Below are 23,523 nucleotides of genomic sequence, written 5' to 3' on the forward strand. Positions count from 1 at the left end.
GAAAGGCCCTACAAATGGTAGGGTATTATAGGAGGAAACACCTATAGCCGAAGGCATGATGACATCTACGGCCGAAGGCATGGTCACACCTACAATTGAAGGTATGGTAAGCGAAGCGACACGTACAAATGGCAGGAGGAAACCCCTACGGCCGAATGGGTGGTACAAGAGCCAGCTAGATTCAACAAAACTATAGAGTGAATTAGTGGAGTCAAATCCATATAGACAAGGGAGCCAAGAACGTACAGGCCTGTACAAGCTTGTGGAAGGGACAACGGGAAGAGGCTGTGCATATCCATACGAGGCTAGGGAAGCCATGGAGAAGGGAAGGAAGAGAAGCCGTACACCTCTGTACGACAACATTTTGGCCTTAGAAAACAAAGCCATCAAGGACATTCCTTACACATCTGTATGGGAAGAAAGGTCGAGCTGGAGAAGATATCCATATGAATCCATATGGACAACAGATATTAGCCATTGCAGGTTACTATACAAGAAATAGACAGAATCACCAGACAAATCCGTACAAAATCCTCAAGTGACTGTGGTAGAAATCCGTACGGAACAACAATACGGATTTGGAAAAGGGAAGTTGAGCACGTGTTGGAAAGAAGCACCATATGAATCCGTATAGAAACATACAGACGTCCTTACAGACAAATTGCATTCAAGGGGTTTAGACGGAATCCGTATGGAATTGCATAAAATTTGTATGGACTTGGATGGTGAGTTTGAAGGAATTCGTATAGAATTGGCCGTGGAAGGAAATTTGACATGGGGAGGGTTGAATGGAATCGTATAGGAACATAGGTGTGTAGGCAGTATGTGTGATGTTTCAGACCATAATGTGTATCAAGCTGTACATGGTCAGGCCGTATGGGAAAGACACAAAAAGCGGGTGGTGGGAGTGAAATCTGGATTTTTTGGCTTCATCGACAGTGTTTTTGACGTCTCAAAAAATCACAAAAATCATGTGTGCCATGGAGTTCCGTGTGGTTATTTCTTTCTCTCTTTTGAAGAGTTTTTTCTCATGTGGTTTTCTCTTTTTCTTCGATCATGAGAGATTGCACTTTTTGTACATGGGTACCTCATTAGGTCTTGTAGCTAGATCCCATCCATGCATACATCATTACATTCATCATTAGGTTTTTAGCTTCTCCTAAGTTGATCTTAAGGGGGTTTGTTGGAGCAATTAGGATAAACACCTAATTAATCATCTTTATTTAGGCCCCTTATTACTTTATTATGCTTAGGCTAAATTTAGGAGTGCTTTATTATTATGAGATTGAGCTAATTATATATCATGTTGTCTCATTACATTGGATGAGGACATTTTTCTTGCTCTAATTTAATCCTCACCTAGGTTTAGGTCTAGGGTTTTATTTTTATTCTTTTATAAACATTCATTGTACTCTATCCAATTCATTTATAGGTTGATTTAATAATTAGATTCCTCTTTGATCAAATCTCTCTCAAGGTTGCATAGCATAAGCATGGATTTTTCTCTTAGGATGTGATAGGTATTTTGGTTGTAGGTGATTTCTAGGAGCTATGGGGTTCACTATCAACTTCAACATGCCATATTGGCAATAAATGGTGAAAGCAATTAATAAGGCTCCAAAAGGTTACAAAGGCCCAAGTTTTGAGCAAACATGTAGCACCTTATTAGGAAAGGATGTAAAATTTTTAGAGGATTCCTTGGAGCCTATAAGGGATTTTTGGGTCGGAAAAAGGGTATCTATCATTTTCAATGGATGGAAAGGTACAAAAAGATGGCCATTGATCAATGTTATGGGAGTGCTAAATTACTAGATCAATCCTCTGGACCTACCGATGCAAGTTTGATCCACCCCAAATTCAAATCTGGGTTTGGTTTGATAGGGGGTGCAAATAAGATTCTATGATCTTTCTATGGGTTCATCTGGGACAATGTCAAGAGGATCTACAACAAATTTCATGGTCTTCCCTTGCAACCATGATGAATTTCAATGTTTCTTCTTGCAACCATGACGACTTTCATTGTTTTTTCCTACAACCACAATGAATTTCAGAGTTTTTTCCTTGCAACTTTGATGCTCTTCTTTGGATGTCTTTACTTAAAGACAATTATACTTCCCAACTAACCCCTGGATCAATATTTTGGCCTTGATTGGGTACAATTTTCTTTCTCTCCTCCACCTTGTAGTTGTCACTTGAGTCCATGCAAGCGTGTCTACTCCTTGGCCCAAATTCTCCGAGTTGGGCTCTTTAGAGAACCCTTTACCGCACATCCATACAATACTATTACAATTAATAAAAATAATAGTTTTAATTTTCAAAATTAATAATATATATTAATATTTATTGTTTATGAATATTATTTTGAATAATTTTGTTATTATAATTAGACATTATATAATAATTTTATTAATACTATATTATATATTAGCTTTATTACTTATTAATAATAAATATATATTGCACCTTATATTCTTATATTCTTGATTTTAGGTTGTAAATTGTATATGTATATTATTTTTATTTGTTTTAGACTAATGAACTCAACCCCAAATTATTTTTGATCAAATTTGTGAACCAAACCTGCAAACCTAAACCTAAACCAATACCAGGATCGGTAACTTAGTTGTAGTGTCCCCCCACTAAGGGGTCAATGTTTTAGAGAGCAGTGGATTGTGCAGGGGAGGTGAAGGATGGTGTATTTATTGCTAACATTCTTTGTCAAGACATTGAAGAAGTGGGTCCTCGAAATGCTATGCAAGTTATAGTAGACAATGCCAAAAATTGTAGAGCAGCTAAGTTATTAGTTGAGCATTATTCACATATTTTTTTAGACACCTTGTGTTGTTTGTTTCCTCAACCTTATGCTACAAAAAATAGGAATCAAAATTGACTGGATCAAATAGGTGTATGCTGAGGCCGAAGAGATCCAAATGTTTGTCACCGATCACCATATGTCACAAGGCTTATTTAGAACATTCTAAAAATTGGAGCTTTTGAAGATAAGTTAAATAATAAATATGTTTCACTTTAGTAAACCTTTTAATTTTAATTGTTTTAAATTTTGATTTCAATTAGGTTGCTAATACCTATTTTGTAATATTCCCACTAATTTTTGCTTGTTTTTTCAGAGCAATATCACTATCATCTATCATCTGTTAGGGTTAGAATAATGAAAACCATACAACTGGAAGGAACCCTACACTTTTTGATCACCGAGAGCCCAGACTGGAGGGTGAGAGCATACGGTAGCAAGGGATTGTTAGAGATAAATTGCTGAATTGCTGAAATACAATAACGGGCGGCAAGCCAACCCGTTCTACTTATCCGGCGGGAAAGCAAGGAACTTGGCAGTAAACCAGCAAAGAGAACAACACTGCAAACACAAATCACTCTACCACAATATTTCAGCGGGAGGACTGAATTACAAAACTACTTAACTCAACCGCTTATTCAGTGGGAGGATCTTTACAATCAATATCACTCAACCGCTTATGCAGCGGGAGGATTGAGTTACAAATTATCAGATATAGGTGGCAAGCCAGCCTCTTCCACTTTTCAGCGGGATATGAAGATTACAATCTAGAACGGTTAGTAGTACTACTACTTAACCTTACAATATAGAAGAAAGTGAGAGTAGAAGTATATTGCTGAACACAAGAGATAATGATCATCAAACTAATTCAACACAAAAACACTAGGCTGGAAATGCATAACTAGCAACCCATAAACTCACTAAATTGCTCATATCTCACTCAAATATCCTTCAATTCACTCCAAATCACTCCCAAACCAACACTAGACAAGCAGCAACTAAGAACAATCCAAAATAGAGCTACCAAACAATTCAAAACACCCTGCATGCATCCCAATGCACTCACCAAAACTCACGCCGAGCTAGGATATTTCGATTTGAAATATAAAATTCAAAACTTAGAATATGGTGCTGCAAACTTACAAGATGTATCGCCAACAACAAAAAGGAGGTTTGAGCCAGTACCCAGAATGATCAGTCGCTCAGGTAGAGAGGTATGATCAAAAACTTGCTTCAGCCACAGAGAAACCAACAACTCTTGAAATCACTCCACACTTTGAAAATACTGAAATATGCACTGAAAATGTCACAAAATACACCACACAGCTAGGTACTATATCTCAAGTATGAAACTAGAAAAACTAGGGAGCCGCACTCCGAAGCTTCAAAGTTCATACGCCAATCCGGTAGCATAACGATGCAATTTTTCAAGATATCAAAATGAGAGCCCAAGGCTCATATTTATAACTCCCCCAAATTCAAAATGCAAATGGCGCCCAAACTCAACTCAAACTCCCTTCATTTCATTTCAAGTCTCCTCCCAACATGGCGCCCACTTCCCTCTTCCTAGGCAAAGTTCGAACTTTGCCATGTTCGAACTTTGCCTTTGGTGGATTTTTTTTGCAATATAAAAATTATAAAACAAGAGATGTTTTATCCTTCCAAATTGCCACCAAATAATACGCCATTTGACTTGGGAAAATAACACATGGATATCAGATAATTATTTTTCCCCAAGTCATCCTCAATACATTTAATCAGTAAATACAAATATTTAAATATTAAACCTTAGACAAGGAAATAATATTTAATTAAATCACTTAATGACTCCCATACTGATCATCAACAAAACCAGGATGAAGCGGAGTAAAGAAGACCATAGAACTGCTGCAGGATCGGGACCCTGTACACTGCCAAAAATAGAAATGCTCCATACTGCCACTTGCTAAAAATAGTAAGTCATGAATTACTACTCCGAAAAGCATGATCTTCGCACCCAGTGACAGAGCATGGAAAGCTCAATAAGACAGCATCATCCAAACAACCAACCCCTAACTTTCTAAAAATAGTAAGTTTTCGCTTCACCAATGTTTGAAACCCTAATTCTTCATTCCACATAGCCTACGAGCCTTTGGAATAGGCCAATGGACCTCTGAAAGCACATCATTGAGAAGGGGATGGGGACATTACATATTTTGCCTTAAACACAAATTGTATTGAGACGTGTGAAGGTTTGTGAGGCACTTTCTAACATGGTCATCAACCCAAACTGGTCCATTTGGAGGCAATCTAGCACTACAAGGGCAACAAAGATTAAGTAAATGATCCTAGATGACCTTTAGTGGGATCATGGTGAGCATCTCCTTAGTTTCACTAAGCCCATGTTGAGCATGATCCATTATACAGACATGGATAGGCCTTGTCTTTCTGAAGTATATGATGGCATTGACTCGATGACTAAGAGGATGAAAGTCATCATAAATGCAAAAGGAAAGATCCTAAAGAAAAATTCAAGCAACTATACAAAATAATTGAAGAGAGATGGAACAAGATGACCACTCCACTATATCTTCTTGCCTTTCTATTGAGTCCCAAACATTAGTGTTGAGCTCCTTTCTATGAGTTGCCCCATATAGAGATGTTGAAGTCAATCAAGGTTACAAGGCAGCAGTTTGTAGACTCTTCATTGATCATGACATGCGAGATGCAATGAGGGTTGAGTAAATGGATTTTGCATGCACCAACAATTTTAGTCTTGATGCTTTTCAGAACAGGTATAAGGTCAATGTTCATAGTTGGTGGTACTTCAGTGGCCAACCATTCACACACCTACGACACTTACGATCAAAATTTATCGCAACCAAGTTTTATTGATATTTTAATGTTATAATTTAAATTTTTAAATTTTGTAACTCTTGAACTCTCTAGTTTTATCTTATTAGGTTGCTAGTTCATTTGCTTTAGAGAGAAATTGGAACACTTACTCCACCCACTCAGTAAACCACAATCAACTACACTCAAAAATGGTAGTGGACATGGTGTATGTGCGTTCAGACTTGTGGCTCCTTACAAACGAAGTGGCTTCAAGGAAGGGGACACAAAGAAGTGGGATATTGAGCCAAAGCATATTGACTTGGATACTTCTAGCTCCCTCTTTTTTGCACTTGATGTTGATAATGACTATGAGCCAACTGAGTATGAGAGTGCTAGTGCGAGTGCCAATGGCACTTTTTGTGGTTCTTCTAATTCACCACTACCTACATCTAATATGAATGGTGATGATGAAATTTTTGAAGGCCCATATGATTTTTTATCAATGATGGCTGATTGTTGAGACGACTTTATCAATGATGGCTGATTGTTGAGACTTGACATTATTATTTTTTAATTTTACTATATATCATGACATTTGAGTTTGACTAATATTTGACTATTAATATGTGTTAATTTTAGTGATCAGATTAGATAGATAGAAAATTCACACAAAATGCATAGAGTATACCCTAGGAAAACCTTCCTCTTGAAGGTGTAAACCCAGCAATGAAGTATATTTTATTATTTCAAGTATGATAAGTAATTTTACAATGATTCACTTCACTCCTTGAAGCAATTCAATCACCCTTGACTGCTGTAAGCAATCCGATTTGCTGTAGAAGTGAGGACTGCTTAATGATGGTCAATCCTTATTCGATCTGACTTCTAGATGTATGATTCCCCTAGAAGATGAGACCACACCACTAATGAAGTCAGTCTATCTGCTTGTGGAAGAACACGAACTTCTGATTATTGCACTGCTGAAGGATAATATATGTTCGAGCTGCTTGTGATTATGATTCGATTGCTGAAGATGATTGAACGAATAGATCTATATATCCACCATGACTTGATCAACCAACACAACTTATATCAAAAGTTGGCTTCACATAAACCATCACGTTTCCTTATTAGAAATCGGTTATAGTTAATTCATCTTCCAATGTGGCAGAGTAAATATTAGTTATGTTTAGTTAACAATCTGATTCAATATAAATATGAAAGTTGGCAATGTGTAAAAGTCGAACAAGGTAAATGTGCAAGGCCGAAAGGCCAATTACACATTTGCATTTGCTATGTTGGCCCAGAAGGAGTCCGACCATAGCTATTACATTAACAGTATGGTGGTTTTGTTTGTTATATAATATAAGGTGCTATGTGTGGTGTACTTTGAACTTAATTACTGCTGCAATTATTGTCTATATTTCTGATTTTATATATGTTTTTGTATGGATGAACCCAAAACAAACCCAACTGCCGAATTTTTTTTGACTGAACCTGCAAACCAAACCCTTGAACCCAAACTTAAACCAGTACCAGGACTAGTAAATTATATTTCAGGTACAAAGGGATGGATAGGAAGAAAAAATTGAGGTTATCCTTCCCTGGCTGGATATTAAAGAGCTGACCAAGAGAAAATCATAGAAGATTTTAAGTCCTTGTCGCTGGACTATATGCTTGTGAGGCAAATATGTAATTTTGATTTGATTAATGAAGAGAGTGTTGATTGTTGTTGCTTTCCTAATATGTATTTGAACTGTGTATTATTTTCTTGTGTGTCTGACTTGACTAAGTGGCTGTAAATAAACATGTGAGTGGCTGCATGGATTAGCTGCTCTTCACTGGGTGCCTGCGCATTGGACTGCATCATTACTTAATTCAAAAGCACATAAGATTTCACCCATGACATAATTGGGAATTGTTTGTTTGACTAAAAGTACAAGTAGAATTTATTATTTTTAGTGGCAATGATACATGATTTGGATCTGAATTAAGGTGTAGTTATGATCTGTTAAATTATTCACACAAAATCAACTAACATTTTGGCAAATAGCAGGCTGCATTCTTTCAACAATAAATTCACATTTGCAATCATCTGATTACAGCAATAGTCTGATGCACGAACTGATGACATGAGGAGTATCCATCCCTAACATTAAATTTAGTAGTTATAGACACACTCATTATTCTTTGTGGGGATTGTGAGAAAAGGATGGTATAGCTAAAGACAGTCAACATCTTTCTAATGACATCTATCACAGGTGGTTAAATGTTAGTGTAACTATAGGGATATTAGCTTGGCTAAATGCATGGGTTCATTTGTCTTTAACCATGGTTTCATTCTTCATAATAGAATACTAATTTGACTACATATGGATATATTATGTACATTGTCATTTTATTAGGCGTAACATTAACATGCTTGTGGAAGCCTTCAACATAAAACATAGTCACCAGGTTCCAAAATTTAATTCATTTGGGAGATAAAAACAAATATCAGAAATCTGGAATTAAAAGCATAAGGGTAAAATTGCTATGGGAATTGAGAATTCTGGATAGAGTTGAATAAATCTTATTGATCCTGAAATCTATATCTGGCCAAATTCAGTAGCTATGCTTCACAAAAAATAGATGATTGGTTATACCTAGATTAATCCCACATTGGTGAGAATTGTTCACAAAGGTGATTTATAAGAATTGAATTTTCTTTCAAATCTATGCCAATGGGAAAAGAAGCCATAATGTGAGACACTCAAAGTGGTGAATTACTGCTATCAAAGTGGTGAATTACTGCTACCAACCCTCTCCAAGAAAAATGCTTAAAGGTATTTGTATGCTAACTAGGCATCTTGTAATTATTACAAAGAAAACAAAGGAAAAATGTCTTTAATGTAATGACTATTCACTGAAGCCATCTTGAAACATGTAAAACACATGGGTCAAATCAAACAAAATGTAGTGACTATTCATTGAAGTCAACTTGAAACATTTAAAATAAATGGGTCCAATCTCACAAAAAAAATAACTGTTCATTTTGAAACACTTAAAACACATGGATCAAATCAGACACAAAAAAATGTAACAGTAAACATCTCAAGTTGTGTGATACGTTTGAACTTTGGTCATTCACATTTTCTGTTTTGGGATTAATACAATCATGGTGTGAGATTTTTTGTTTTTTATTTATTTTCTGCTTCAGTTTATTATATCTAAACAAACCAAATTATACCCATTTAACCTTTTTGCCAACTTTTACAGATAGAAGGAGGATTTGTGCAGGGCATAGGCTTGTTTGCCCTTGAAGAGGTAAAATGGGGTGATCCAGCCCATCAATGGATTAGACCAGGCTATCTCTTTACACAAGGTCCAGGCACATACAAGCTGCCAACCGTGAATGATATTCCTTTGAAGTTCAAGGTGTCACTTTTACAGGTATGCATGCATAAAATATACATTTTTTTTTCTATCAAATTATATAGTGCTTGTTTCTTTAGAGGTGCAACTTGGCTTTTTTGGTTAAGCTGCTAAGAGTAGTTTTCCATCAAAGATAGAGTTTAGTCTATGCAACTTTGAATAGGAAGATTGTAGTGTTGACAAAGCCTTTTTAGGACACAAATATCTGAGAATATTTCAGAAGTACCATAGAAGAAAACTGCATAAAAAATTCATAAAATACAAGTCTATATTACCTTTTCTTACAATTTCTAGATGTGAACCTGTGACTAGGACCTTGTGGAAACAACTTCTTTGCTAAATAATACTTTAGCATGACCATACAAAGGCATGCAAAAGCACCCTAAAATTAAATTTGCCTCTATTGCATAGTTGGCTAAAAGATAAATGAAATTGAAACTTGATTCAAGAGGATTCATGGCTCGTGCAAACGAAAATATAATTGGCTCATCATTACAAATCTGATTTTTCAAAATTTGTTATCCTCTTCAACTTGTTCTCAAAGCTTTTAAGGTTACAAATTTAATTTCGCTTCACAATATGCATTGCAGGGAACAGAAACTTGAATTTATTTTAAAGTTCCTATCACAAATTGATTCCCAGACCTCATACAGTGCATTCTATCAAATAATTATTGCTATTTATAAATTTGGTAAAGCTTTAAAACATATGTCTTCCTGTGTTGGATAAACTGGTTGAATCTTAATAGTTTTTGAGTATTCCAAGGTTTCCGCTATAATTTTATGACACCTAAATAGTTGCTTCAGCCTTTGGTTTTAGGTATGTGTATATGGGGTTCGCTATTTATTTTTTGTGGTGTCCCCATCCAAATTCTAAACAAGTAACCATGTTGGTCCAGGTGTGGCAGACCTAGGGTTCTTTCAAGTTAGTTAGCAAGTAAGAATTCTACAGCATTAAGTAAGTTAGCCTTGTATTTCCTTGGTGAAAGATGATAGCTCTCAGTAGACAGAGCCAGTTTGTATTATGGATGACATCAAGATTAAAGCTGAAGTAATATCATATCAAGGAAAATTGTCTTATCTATAAGACTTCACGATTTTCTAGACAACATCTTCATGAAACATTAACTTGGGGGATTGATGTTGATGAGAAGGATTGTATGAAATATGGAAAGCACATTCAAAAAACCAAGTGATCAATTATGATATCCTTGCATTAAACAACGGTATACTTAACCAGGATTGTAGGAAATATTCATGTGTTCAAGACTTGAGTCAAGTGGACTAAGCCATATGAGACAATAAGATCCTTGCATTAAACAACGGTATACTTAACCAAGATTGTCAAAAACATTCCATTTACATAATCAGCAATTAAGAGGAATCAAATATCGGAAAAAGTATATTGCATTAAGCAATCCATATATCGATGCCTCATTAAGAGCAATTGATTACATCAAGCAAGTATAGTATAGTTATAAGAAACAGCAATCTTTGTATTAAAGCCTCCATGAGCAAATTGTATATCGAGCATGAAGTTACAAGTAAAGTAAACATTAATGGCATCATTATCGCCACCCAAAGGGGACGTATATCAAATACTGTTAACTAATCCTTAGTACCGCTTAGTTATCCACAAAGGTGCTATTACCATGAAAGTCAAATATTCAATCACCAAGTGATCCAATTTGTTAAGGATTATGAAGAGCTGCAACTGTTCATATTCACATCCCTTCGTAACATATAAAAGAGAAAACCTTCATTCCTCCAAATCATCAAATTCTTCTTATTTACTTCTTTTTATCCATATTTGGATCGCTCTCCTGGAGCAGTTGCCTTATTGGCACAAAATCGGTGGCATACATTCAAGGCTATCAATCAGGAACAACACCATACATTGCAGACTTCTAAGGCCAAATCAGAAACAGCAATTACCTTATTGCTATAAGCGATTTTGAAGACCTTTGCATGCTTATAAAGTCTAGATCAGAAACAGCAAGTTATATCATCGCTATAAGCGATAGAAAGCAGACTTAAGCATATTTCATATTGCCATATCAGGAACGGCTATAAGCAATATTGAAAAGACTTACATCAATATATCAGAAACAGCAACAAGCATTTGGAAGGAGACTTGCGACATAATTCACATTGGTATATCAGAAATAGCAGAGTTAACTCCATAAGTGCAGATTGGAGCTTAGCAAGAGATCATCATTGCATAATCCCCATAGTCTATATCAGAGAAAGCAACGATTATCCACCTTATTGCAGATCTGAATTCTTGATTAACATTCAGTGATTAAGATTATCAAGAGATATTCATTTACGAGTGGTATATCATATAGTGATCGAGATCATCATATTATAAGTGGTATTGATTGTATATCCTAACCCTAAGGTTAAACATTTATAACTAGATCATAATATATCATTGTTATACTAAGTGGTATCAATTATCGTCAATATAAGTTTATAAAGGATTTTTTAAAGTCTTTAATTGGAAAGAAGTCTCTTGGAATTGATTTTGTGAGTTGAGAGTCCTTAATTCCTAAGAATTTATATAAGGGGACATTACATTTTTCGCAACCCTGTTTTGTACAGCTTGGATATAGTTCTATGATGAACATAGAAGTAATAGCCAAATAAACAAAGGCCGTAGTGCTCACAAAAATCTATAAATTAAGACCCTAGTGCCACTCCAAATTACTATCAAGTTGCAATAGAAAGCTGCAAGGATATCACCATTATTCATACTAAATGGTGTCATGTCCCCTTTTCAAAATTAAAATGACTGGGAGACCCATAACTTTTTTGTTATTTCTCAAGAGCTGAGGTATAAAGTTATGGAAATAATTTGGCATAATATTTTAAGTTGTTTCAGTATCTATATTTTCTAAACATTATGAAAGAACAAGTTATGTATTATTATTATTACTTGAATAATGTGGGCAATGTAATATTTTATTAAAGCCTGCATGGGTAGGTGAGTTGGCTTGGGCGGTGGGTTTGCTTCCCATTGGTCTTGGGTTTGACTCCCCTCCCAGGTTTAAGAGGGGGCACTGCTTGCGGGCTGCGGATTCATCCCCCAGGGACTAGTCTCACTCCCAGGCTCTCCCTTAAGTGGAAACATTGGGCTGGGGCTGCAGGGATTGGGAATACCTTGAGTACCTAAAAAATAAAAATGTAATATTTTATTGAAAGGAGGAAAAAATTTCAAATTATAAGGTGATTATAAGTAGAAGAGCTTGGTATAGAAGAAGATGTCCATTGTTTTACAGAAATTAAATCCTTTTTCTAGAGCTTGAACACTTGTTTACAAGAATTTGAAGAATGTAAACCCTCTTGGTTTCCAGTTGGGATTGGAGGACAAAAAGTCTCTTATCTAAGTGAGCTGATTCCATATGGGGATCACACTAGTGCTAAAAGATTGAAATTATTTCCATTTTCTGGATTAAGCTTGGTTTTTTAATATCTTTTCAGTATGTTGAAGATTGCAAACAAGTTCCAAAATTTCAATGTGAAGGATTTTATTATGATATCTTATAGTCTAAGATGTATTTACTTCTAGGCAGAAAATATTAATCACTGCTATTGCTATTCTAGCCGTACTGATCAACAAAGGTGGCATACACTTCCAAAGCCCAGCCATACTTTATACAAGTCATTGGAGTTGTGGTTTGTTAATGATGTTGTTCAACAATGATTTGTTATGAGTTTTCAACAAGTATTGTAGGTATTGTTGGCATTAATAGATATCACATTATTGTATAAATTTAGTATAAAATATTGGTATAGCATTAGTCCAATTCAATTTTGGTTTGTCTAATTATTGTGAAAGAAATCATAATACTTTTATGAATTTGTTAAACTATCAGAAGAGACACTACAATGGTATCAAAGCTTTGAACTTGCCAACAAGTAGAACTAACAGTTTTAATGCAAGCCAGTGATAGAGAAGTTGGATTTTATCAAAGAGAGAAAATAAAATACATGCTTAGAGTGAAGAAATTGATGAACTAGAAATAGGGGAAAGTTAAGAACTTTCTGACAGAGAAAGAGAAGGCAACGATCCAATATGATACCACTATCAATATGAGCTAAGCCCAATAGCAAATGACAAATCTAATAGCACATTTATTATAGACAATGCAAAATCTAAATATTTTGAGGCTTGTCTAAACCCCTACGGGTGAAGGATGCTATTGTTGCTACAAATAATAAAGCTATTGTGGGTTCCACATCTAGTTTTTTCTTGGATGAGTTCTTACATAGAGAAGAAGAAATTGAAGACAAACAGAAAAACTAGTGTAATGTTCCCATTTAATGCAATATTGTTTCACCATTCATGAGATTTTGGCCGGTTTTCTAGTTTCCCTGTCAACTCCTAGGTGTGTTGGAGAGAACTCCAAGATTTTGTGAGGAACCAAGTTTAGTTTTAATTGACAATTTTTTATGGCATTGAGCTCAGTTGGTGTTATTGGTCACTGACGCTTTTAGAAATATTTTCAGACTCTTAAGTGTTATCCAAACTTCTTGGAAAGCATGTCTATTTTTAGTAAGTCCTCGAGTTGGCACTTGTCATCATCCCATTGCCTGATTTACACCATGGCATGTGAAGATTTGGTTTTTGATGCCTCAACAGTGATTTTTGCAACTTAAATGGAAGCAAAGTTCTAATGTTAATGTTCTATTATTTCACTTAAATTTTATATTTTTATAAAGTTGTTTTACATCCCTTCAAGTAGATGCCTAGGGAAGGGGGACTTGTTCAAAATGTGCTTTTCGAGAGAAATGAATTACTTATTATTTCAAATTGGCTAAATTTTATTTTCAAAACTATAAAAGGAGGTTTGGGCTCTCATTTTGCATATGATGAAGATTTCTCTTATTGAAATGTCACCAAATTGAACCTACGAGTTCTTCCAAAATCGTTTAAGGATGGAAAATCTCATTTGTTTGCTAGTTTCAGATTTGAAAGACAATCGCTAGCTAGGTTTGAGTGGTTCTACTTGGTTGAAAATTTTGTATACTTGGGGAAATATACAAAATTGTGGTTTCAACCACAATGTGTGAGTAAAACTCTCCTAATTAAGGGAAGGCTCCCCCTATCTAACTACAACTTTAAAAATAAAATGGGATGGGCCAGCAGTCTTTCTTCTTTCAAGAAAACCAATATCCTTTTCTCTTCACAGAAAAGTGATAGCAATTTAACATGAAACAACAGTAACTACTTTTGAAATGAAATAAGACAAAGGAAATGAAGTTTCCTGAAAGTTCAAAGACTTCAGTCACTTCCTTCGGGATGAGACAGCAATATCAAGCTCAAAGTCTTGATTATGTGAAGTCCTATCTACCTTTTTTTATATTAACGCTATCAAGAACAAATTATAACAGCTCAAAGACTAAAATACCTTATTTTTTTCTGCATAAAACACTAGGAAGTAGTATAAGCTCAAAGACTCACAACTATTTCTCATAAAATCTGCTTCTAAACACTTTTAAGAATAAGTGCAAGCACAAAGACTTACAGCTCCTCTCGAAAGAATATTTATTCTAATTTATATTAACCTCAAATACTTGCAGCACAAAGGCTGCAAATCAAATTCGATTAAGTCCTTTGAAGAAACACTTGCAAGAAAGATAATATGGAACACAAACTCAAGAATGTAGCACAAAGACTCAAAGCTTGAGCAATTTCCTTCTATTTCTTTCAATTCTTGAATTCACACATGAAACTCAAAGACTTCTTTGCTGTAAATTTGGCAGAGTTTTTGCTTGCTCTCCAAAAGATAAAAATTACAATAGACCCCTCAAGTATTTATAGAAGAGGAGTGTTGAAGATATTGTAGCTATGGTCAGATTACTGAGATCTATTTGTATATATATATATATATATATGTGAACATATGCCTTGCATATATTCACATATATATATACAAACTGAAGCACAGACCATACTGATGTAAGACTTGGATTAATATCTTCACATCTAAGATGAACTTGAGACATATATGAATCAATATCAAATGTTAAGTGCTGGAGATGCGATTGAATTATAGTTCGATCCATGTTTGTATTGTTAACATACTAATAGTTAGTTAGTACTTACTAACTAATCAGATTCATATGAATCGGGTTAGTTATTAAGACATACCGTTTGATATTGAAGAGACACAACTGATCATGGATCGGTTCTACAATTCATATATGGCCTCATTCGATGGAAGAATGCAATCATCGAAATTGATAAATGACTTGTATTCTTTAGTAGAGATAATCCTAGTGACTCATATATTCACAAGATATAGTTCGACATTATATATTCATTTGATATCGCAAATTGATAACAATATCCAAGGCATTCTATATCACAGATCGACATCATATTTAGGGCAGTTTATACTGCAGATTGAATATATATTTTCAAGTGTTGGGCTTTCACTATTAGTGAATTAATCATCATATCATACATTATTGTATACTTACTTGGGCGAGGTCTATCGGTGATCAAGGTGGACTTGAGCAATATTATATATTAAGCACTGCTTCATATCAATCAAAGTACAGATAAGTAACTAATTCTATACTAGTTGCAAATCATCTACTGCATTCTTTGATATTAGATTCTAAAGACATCTTTACATACCTGTGATTTGTCTTTCTCTACTTGAGTCTAAAGAAGTTAAAGAACTGAATTTAAAGATACTTACCTGCAAATTGAAGACTGAATTTGATTTAGTTCACATCTATCTATATCTATAATAAGTTCAATTTGCATTAACATGGTATCAGAGTTAGGATATAATCTGATCCTAAATTGAACTTGAGTAACTAAAGATCACATAATTTGAAGACTAATCAAATTCCTTCATCAAACATGGCAAGCACGATCAGATTCAAGGATCAATTAGATGGAGAAAATAACTTTTCATCATGGAAACTAAGAATCACTATGTTGCTAAAGGAAAACAAAGTATACTCATATGTATACGATAAAATCACCGAACCTAAAGATGAACTGGAAAAATCTCATTGGATAGAAAAGAATGAGAAGGCCATGAGATTGATCATAGATGCTATTCGAGATCACATTGTTCCAATCCTAGCAAGACAAGAAACTGCACATCTCATGATGAAATCACTTGAAAATGCATTTGAAATCAATAATACCGGCAGGACACTCGCACTCAAGAGGCAAATAAACAACATAAGCATGACTAAAGATGAAACTATAAATGCTTACTTCATGAGGATAACAACACTTCGAGATCAACTATCTTCAGTTGGATATAAAATTGATGAAAAGGAATTAACCTACACTGCCTTAAGTGGATTACCTAACTCATGGGAACCTTTTGTGCAAGGCATAAGTGCAAGAACTAAACTTCCTAACTTGGATAGACTAAGATCTAACTGTCTTCTAGAAGAAACTAGACTACTCACCAAAGGGAGCAAACAAAAGGGTTTAGATGAGGACATTCATGTTCTTAACACTAATCCCAACTCTAAGAAGGGGAAGAAGAAGAATTTCAAGAGGAAGAGAAAATCTAATGGAAAGGGCAAACCAAGAAAATATGTCTCTCAAATTCAATGCTTCCGATGTGACCAATATGGACACTATGCTGCTAACTGTCTAGATTGAATAAAGAAGCAAGCAACATATGCCAAGGTTGGAAAAACATACTCTCAAGAGGAATCAGAAATGCTCACATTCTACACAGCACTTTCAAATCAAGTTTCCAACAAATCCTGCACCTGGGTGATTGATAGTGGATCATCGAGACATATCACCGGATATCGAGAAAACATGGAAGATATGGTGGAAGAAACTGATGAGGAAGTTACCATTGGAGATGATTCTGCACATCCAGTGAAAGGAGTGGGGACCTGTACAATCAAGTTAGAATTAGGCATAACTATTCAGTTGAAGGATGTACTATATGTACCAGAAATAAAAAGGAACCTGATATCCATTTCTTCCCTTGAGGATAATGGCTATAGGGTCACCTTCATGGATGGAAAAGTCCTGGCATGGCCTAAAACATCTACATTCAAGAAAGCTCAAGTTATAGGAAAGAGGCATGGATATCTTTACAATTGTGCACTGAACCTAAACAAGCCCTTGTTCATGAAACTATAAACTTGAGTCAAATCTGGCATAGAAGATTAGGGCATTTACATTTTTCGTGCTCTAAACTCTTTAGACAAGATGGTAACATGATTACCTAAGTTAAACCCCTCGCACTGTGGGACCTGCAAAGGATGTGCTCTAGGAAAGAACACCAAAGGTTCTTTTCAAAATAGCTCAAGCAAAACCAAAGTTACAATGGAGCTAATCCACTCAGACTTGTGTGGACCTATGTCCAAACCCTCCATAGGTGGAGCCTTATACTATGGGATTTTTGTGGATGATTTTTCAAGGAAGACTTGGATCTATTTCTTAAAGTGCAAAGAATTTGAAGAAATTCTAAATAGATTCAAAGAATTCAAAGCCTTGACAGAAAACTCATCTGGGAAAAAATCAAGACTCAGAGAACAGATAATGGGAGAGAATATACTTCAAAATTGTTTAAAGAGTTTTGTGTAACCGCAGGGATCAAGAGGGAGTTTATAGTACCTTATAATCCCCAACAAAACGGAGTAGCTGAGAGGAAAAATAGAGCTATTGTGGAAGCTACAAAATCAATGATGTTCGATCAGAACTTAGATACCTCATTCTACGTAGAAGCATCTCGAACAACAGTTTATATCCAAAACAAATGTCCACATTCTTATCTTAACAACAGAATTCCAGAGGAGGCATTTATAGGCCGAAAACTAGACATAAGTCATTTAAGGATATTTGGTTGTCCTGTATATATTCATGTTCCAAAAGAGAAGAGAACAAAGTTGGAGCCTTATGGAAAGAAAGGTATTTTTGTGGGGTATAGTGAGACTACAAAGGCTTACAGAATCCACATTCTTGGACAAAGACAAATAGAGCTAAGTCGGGATGTAATATTTGAGGAGGATATCGCCTTAAAAAGGGCAAAGAATTATGATGATTTGGAAATACAAAATCCTCCCTCAAATGAGGAAGCATGTTACTTCCAAACCCACCTGAAGCTGAAATTCAGAGGGAGTATCAAGAAGAAAATCCAAATATCAACAAAAGGAAACAACCACTTTGGGCTAGGAAAATAGTAGAGGAAGCAGGAAGCTTTGCGGCATCTGATGGTACATTCAAAGAAAGCAAGAGGCCTCAGAAACTAACTTATGATGCACTAATGAATGAAATCCTAGACTCAGAACCTGGAAGTGTTAGTGAAGCCCTCAAGAGTCAAGCATAGAAAGATACCATGACAGAAGAGTACCTATCCATCTTGAAAAATGATGTTTGGGACATAGTGCCTAGACCTAAAGAAAAATTAGTTGTGTCCTCCAAGTGGTTATTCAAGATTAAACATGCTGCAGATGGTAGTATAGAAAAACACAAGGCACGGTTTGTTGCTAGAGGTTTCTCACAGAAAGAAGGTATTGAATACGAAGAAACTTTTGCACCAGTAGCTCGATACACCTTGGTTAGAACAGTACTAGCCATTGCAGCATCCAAAGGGTGGAAGGTTCATCAAATGGATGTTAAAACTGCTTTCCTAAATGGAATTATTGAAGAAGAGGTTTACTTGGAACAACCTGAAGGCTTTATAGTTCATGATGCCACAACTCATGTGGGTAGACTGAAGAAAGCTCTTTATGGTGTAATGCCCCGCAAGGAACCCTATACGGAAACAACACATCTAGGCAACTAAAAGGTGAAATAATATTTTTTAAAATGATTAAGTGCATTAAGTATAATATTGCACGTTTATTAACATAGCGGAAGTCTAACACATGCTATCCTAAAGGGTTACCAACGAAGATTACTTAGAAACTAAACAACTACAAAAGGTTAATCAAATATCCATCTAATTAGGAAATTCAATTGCAATTAATAAAACCATTCTTATAAAACTGAATTCCATATTGAAGGATGTAAAGTGTTACAATACATTTATTTTCAATGATTCATTTACACATAAGAAGAAAGATAACTGAAATAACATACATTCCAATGAATTCAGATTACAATATTCAATAATTACATGGCTTCCAATAATACAAATGAAATACATAGGTTACAATGCCAAGGTTACATAGTTTACTGATACAATGACCATATGGTCTCAATGATACAATAATCTCGAACAAGAGCTAATACAAGAGTCACAAACCAAGAAACGCCAATGAAGTCGATCCTCGCATGAAGGTATGAACACAAATATACGATGGGAAATGGTACTACCACCTGACCATGTGATCCCCAAGTGGAACCACCCCACCGTGCTGGGAGATAGCAGAAGACCCTCAAGCAAGCAAACAAGACAAGTACAACAGTATAACATGACTCTGCAAACACATGTGACTCAACTCACATACACTAGTGACCCTAAGGAGAGAGTGTCATCGCATGGCTTAAGGTGGTTACCCTAGGTAGGCTTCCATAGGTCCCGACCCCCATCCTGGGTTATCCTGGTAACCTCTCCCGAACCCTCGGCTCCATCTAAGCATCATGCGGACCCTACCAATCCCTTCGTGATGACAAGGTGGTAGGTTTGCCATTTCAGGCCTTCTCAATTGGAATATGTTAGTACAAGCAATCAAACGGCAGACATTCTCACCAAGCCTCTTTCAAGAGCTAAAGTGGAGCACTTCAGGAAGAAACTTGGTATGGTTGAAATGTAAATGAGACACAGTCTCAAAATTGTTTTATTTGTACTTATATATATATAAAGTTGTTTAATGTGTAAACTCTTTGTTGTCATATGTGTTGACTCTATGACTTTAATGGGCTTGCCGTCCTGTGTACATTATGGGAAGGTGACGATCTTTCTAATAATGAACACTTGTATTTAGTATTGTAAGATGATGACTTTACAATGCTTACTATCACGATGAATATCATGCTGACTTGATATTTATGGAAATGTCTTGATAGTTATCATCCTTTGGAATTATTGATAGATATCATGCTGACTTTATATCGAGTATGTATCAATATTCCTTATGGATGAATCATGGTGGATATTATGCAGACTTAATATCCATGGATATGCCATGATGAGTTACGGTAGACATCATGATGTCAGTACACATACCATAACCAGGATGTTTAAATATCATGCTTACTTGATATTTAATATACTCCTTGATATCATGAGTAGTGTGATATCTAAACTTGTTCATACTTAGTTAATCTTCCCTAGCTAAGAGGGAGTGTTGAAGATATTGTAGCTATGGTTAGATTACTGAGATCTATTTGTATATATATGTGTGTGTGTGTGTGTGTGTGTGTGAACATATGCCTTGCATATATTCACATATATATATACAAATTGAAGCACAGACCATACCGATGTAAGACTTGGATTAATATCTTCACATCTAAGATGAACTTGAGACATATATGAATCAATATCAAATGTTAAGTGCTGGAGATGCGATTGAATTATAGTTTGATCCATGTTTGTATTGTTAACATACTAATAGTTAGTTAGTACTTACTAATCAGATTCATATGAATCGGGTTAGTTATTAAGACATACCGTTTGATTTTGAAGAGACACAACCGATCATGGATCAGTTCTACAATTCATATATAGCCTCATTCGATGGAAGGATGCAATCATTGAAATTGATAAACGACTTGTATTCTTCAGCAGAGATAATCCCAGCGACTCATATATTCACAAGATATAGTTTGACATTATATATTCATTTGATATCGCAAATTGGTAACAATATCCAAGGCATTCTATATCGTAGATCGACATCATATTAAGGGCAGTTTATGCTACAAATTGAATATGTATTTTCAAGTGCTGGGCATTCACTGTTAGTGAATTAATCATCATATCAGACATTACTATATACTTACCTGGGCGAGGTCTATCGGTGATCAAGGTGGACTTGAGCAATATTATATATCGGGCACTGCTTCATATCAGTCAAAGTACAGATAAGTAATTAATTCTATACTAGTTGCAAATCATCTATTGCATTCTTTGATATTAGATTCTAAAGACATCTTTACATACCTGTGATTTGTCTTTCTCTACTTGAGTCTAAAGAAGTTAAAGAACTGAATTTAAATATACTTACCTGCAAATAGAAGACTGAATTTGATTTAGTTCACATCTATCTATATCTATAATAAGTTCAATTTGCATTAACAAGGAGTCTTGAGAAAAAGGTGGGAGGACCCTAACTAACTTGAGAGATTCCCTCAACCACCAAGACTTATTCAATAACTAACTATGACTTATTCCAACTCAGTCCTAACTGAACACAACTTGTAGGTGCCTTGCATGTAATTACAAAAGTGCAAGTAAAGACTTGACGTGCAATTTACAAAAGGTTTTTACATGTAATTTTTCAAAAGAAAAACTACAACTAAGAGATTACAAATCTGGAAACATACAACTAAGTGTTGAAAAACACTTAAGCTGCAGCGTGTGAAGACATGAATTCTTCGAACTTCTGGATGATCATTCATAGCTCAGTAGGATTCAGTTCGTGGGTGTTCTTGGCAACAACCATGGTCTTCACAATGGTATCATGGCATCGAAGAAGCATAGAGTTGTTCTTCTCCAAGATGAACTGGATTTCGTGCAAAAAGATTTGGTGTTTCATCAAAACTTGAATTGAAGTAGCTGAGAATTGTTTGCTCCTCCATTCATTATGAATCCTCATCTGTAGATCTCCGAGCACTTCTTCTTCTGGTATTAGCTCTCCATTCTAACTCATTATGTTGCAAGAAGCCTTCTCACAATGGGAAACAATACCTTGGAATACTTCAACCCGCAATCTCATTGCGTCATCAATCTCCTCAATAAGGGATTTGAGAACAAGGGCTTTATTCTCCAGAAGTTCTTCAAATTCCAAATACATGACCCTGGAAGGAATAATGGCATGCTCCTGAAGAACACTCAACTGTTGTTGGGGCATTGTGCACCAAATTGTCAAACTACCTTCAACCCTTTCCAAATTCTGTTTGAAAGTCTCAAAGTTATGATTCAATTTTTCTTCAATGGTCTCCAACTTAGACATCATTTGGAAAATGTCTTTCAGCACTTGTGCACACAGATCATGAAGTTGATCCACCCAAGAGTCCAACACTTGTACTTTCTGAGCAGCTCTTTCAACTCCCCGAATTGATTCTTGGGAACCGGAAGAACTTGTAGGATTACTCCCTTCACTAGCAGGTTTTGTAATTTTATGAATAGCTGCAACAAGTTGCCGGTTCTCCTCTTCTAGCTTTTCTTTCTTTGCTAGAAGTTCATCATACCGCTACACTAGTGAGGCTACGGATTGTTGGGCATCATGTTTGACCACTTCATGCATTTGTTTGCCCAATTCCATCCTTCTAACCCTGTAATTAGCAGCTTGCATTTCTTCACATGGCTTATCCGCAAGGGGTTCAACAATTTTTGCCACTTTCATCTTATTGCTATCAATAGTTACTCTTGAGATTGTCTTGGCCTTTTTAGCAACCTTGGGCCTACACTGTTTGAGTTTTTGATAGTCAAAGACATCAGGAGAGATCTCCTGCTTCTTCCTCTTTGGGGTAAAAGAACTAAGCCATGGAGGTAAAACGACTAGTTCTCCTCTAGCAGCTGTTGAAGGTGAAGGAGGAGTTTCAGTTTGAACAATCGTGGTCACCCTGGGAGGAGTATTTGTTTCGATGGTGACCATGGTTTGCTCAGCAACCAATGGGCATGAAGATTACCTCATAAATTCTTCAAAGCCAAAAGTAGAGGTATCAATCTCTGACAACTGGATATTTGTCATGTCCCCTCCTGGATTGTTGTATATATACGAAGAGAAAGAGAGAGACCCTAAATGAAGAAATTATTATTATTAATTAATATAATAATTACCAATGAATGATTATTTAAATTTATTAATTAAATGTTATTTATGAACATGATTTAAATATTAATATTAATTTCTTATTTATCAAATAATAATATAAATTTTACAATATTATATTATTGACAAAACATAATAAAGTAATTAGAAAACAAATATAATAATAAATAAAATTCAGAAAAACAACTATTCAATAAAAAACAATAGAATAGCACTCATCCTAATCAATAAATAAAGTTGATTATGAAATCAAATATAAATAAACTGCTAGTGTCAGAGATTGTTCCCTCACAATAGACAGTGATATTCAATAATGTAAAACTAATACAAGTTAAATAGTTTTAAGTTTTAACTACTGGTTTTCATCTCTTTCAACTAATCGATATTATAACATTAAGTTGTAATGATCAGCACTTATATCCTCAATGTAATCACAAACTATCAATGAATGGACAATCAGTAATAGGATTAATATCCAACTAATAATCATAAGAATATGGTTCGATCATATATGACAAACCGTTCCATATACAG

General features: G+C 35.3%; 1 protein-coding gene across 4 annotated transcripts in view; it reads left to right on the forward strand.

Moving 5' to 3' along the window:
• LOC131060385 (xanthine dehydrogenase 1) overlaps positions 1–23,523 on the forward strand; it is a 272,861-nt gene that overhangs the window by 231,979 nt on the left and 17,359 nt on the right. For all 4 annotated transcript variants that reach the window (XM_057993589.2, XM_059219902.1, XM_057993588.2 and 1 more), the window contains one exon: positions 8,885–9,058. In XM_057993589.2, the coding sequence (XP_057849572.2) occupies positions 8,885–9,058 (174 nt within the window). The remainder of the gene's footprint in view (positions 1–8,884; positions 9,059–23,523) is intronic.

This window comes from Cryptomeria japonica, chromosome 4 (genome assembly GCF_030272615.1).
Source record: "Cryptomeria japonica chromosome 4, Sugi_1.0, whole genome shotgun sequence".
NCBI classification, from domain to species: Eukaryota; Viridiplantae; Streptophyta; class Pinopsida; order Cupressales; family Cupressaceae; genus Cryptomeria; species Cryptomeria japonica.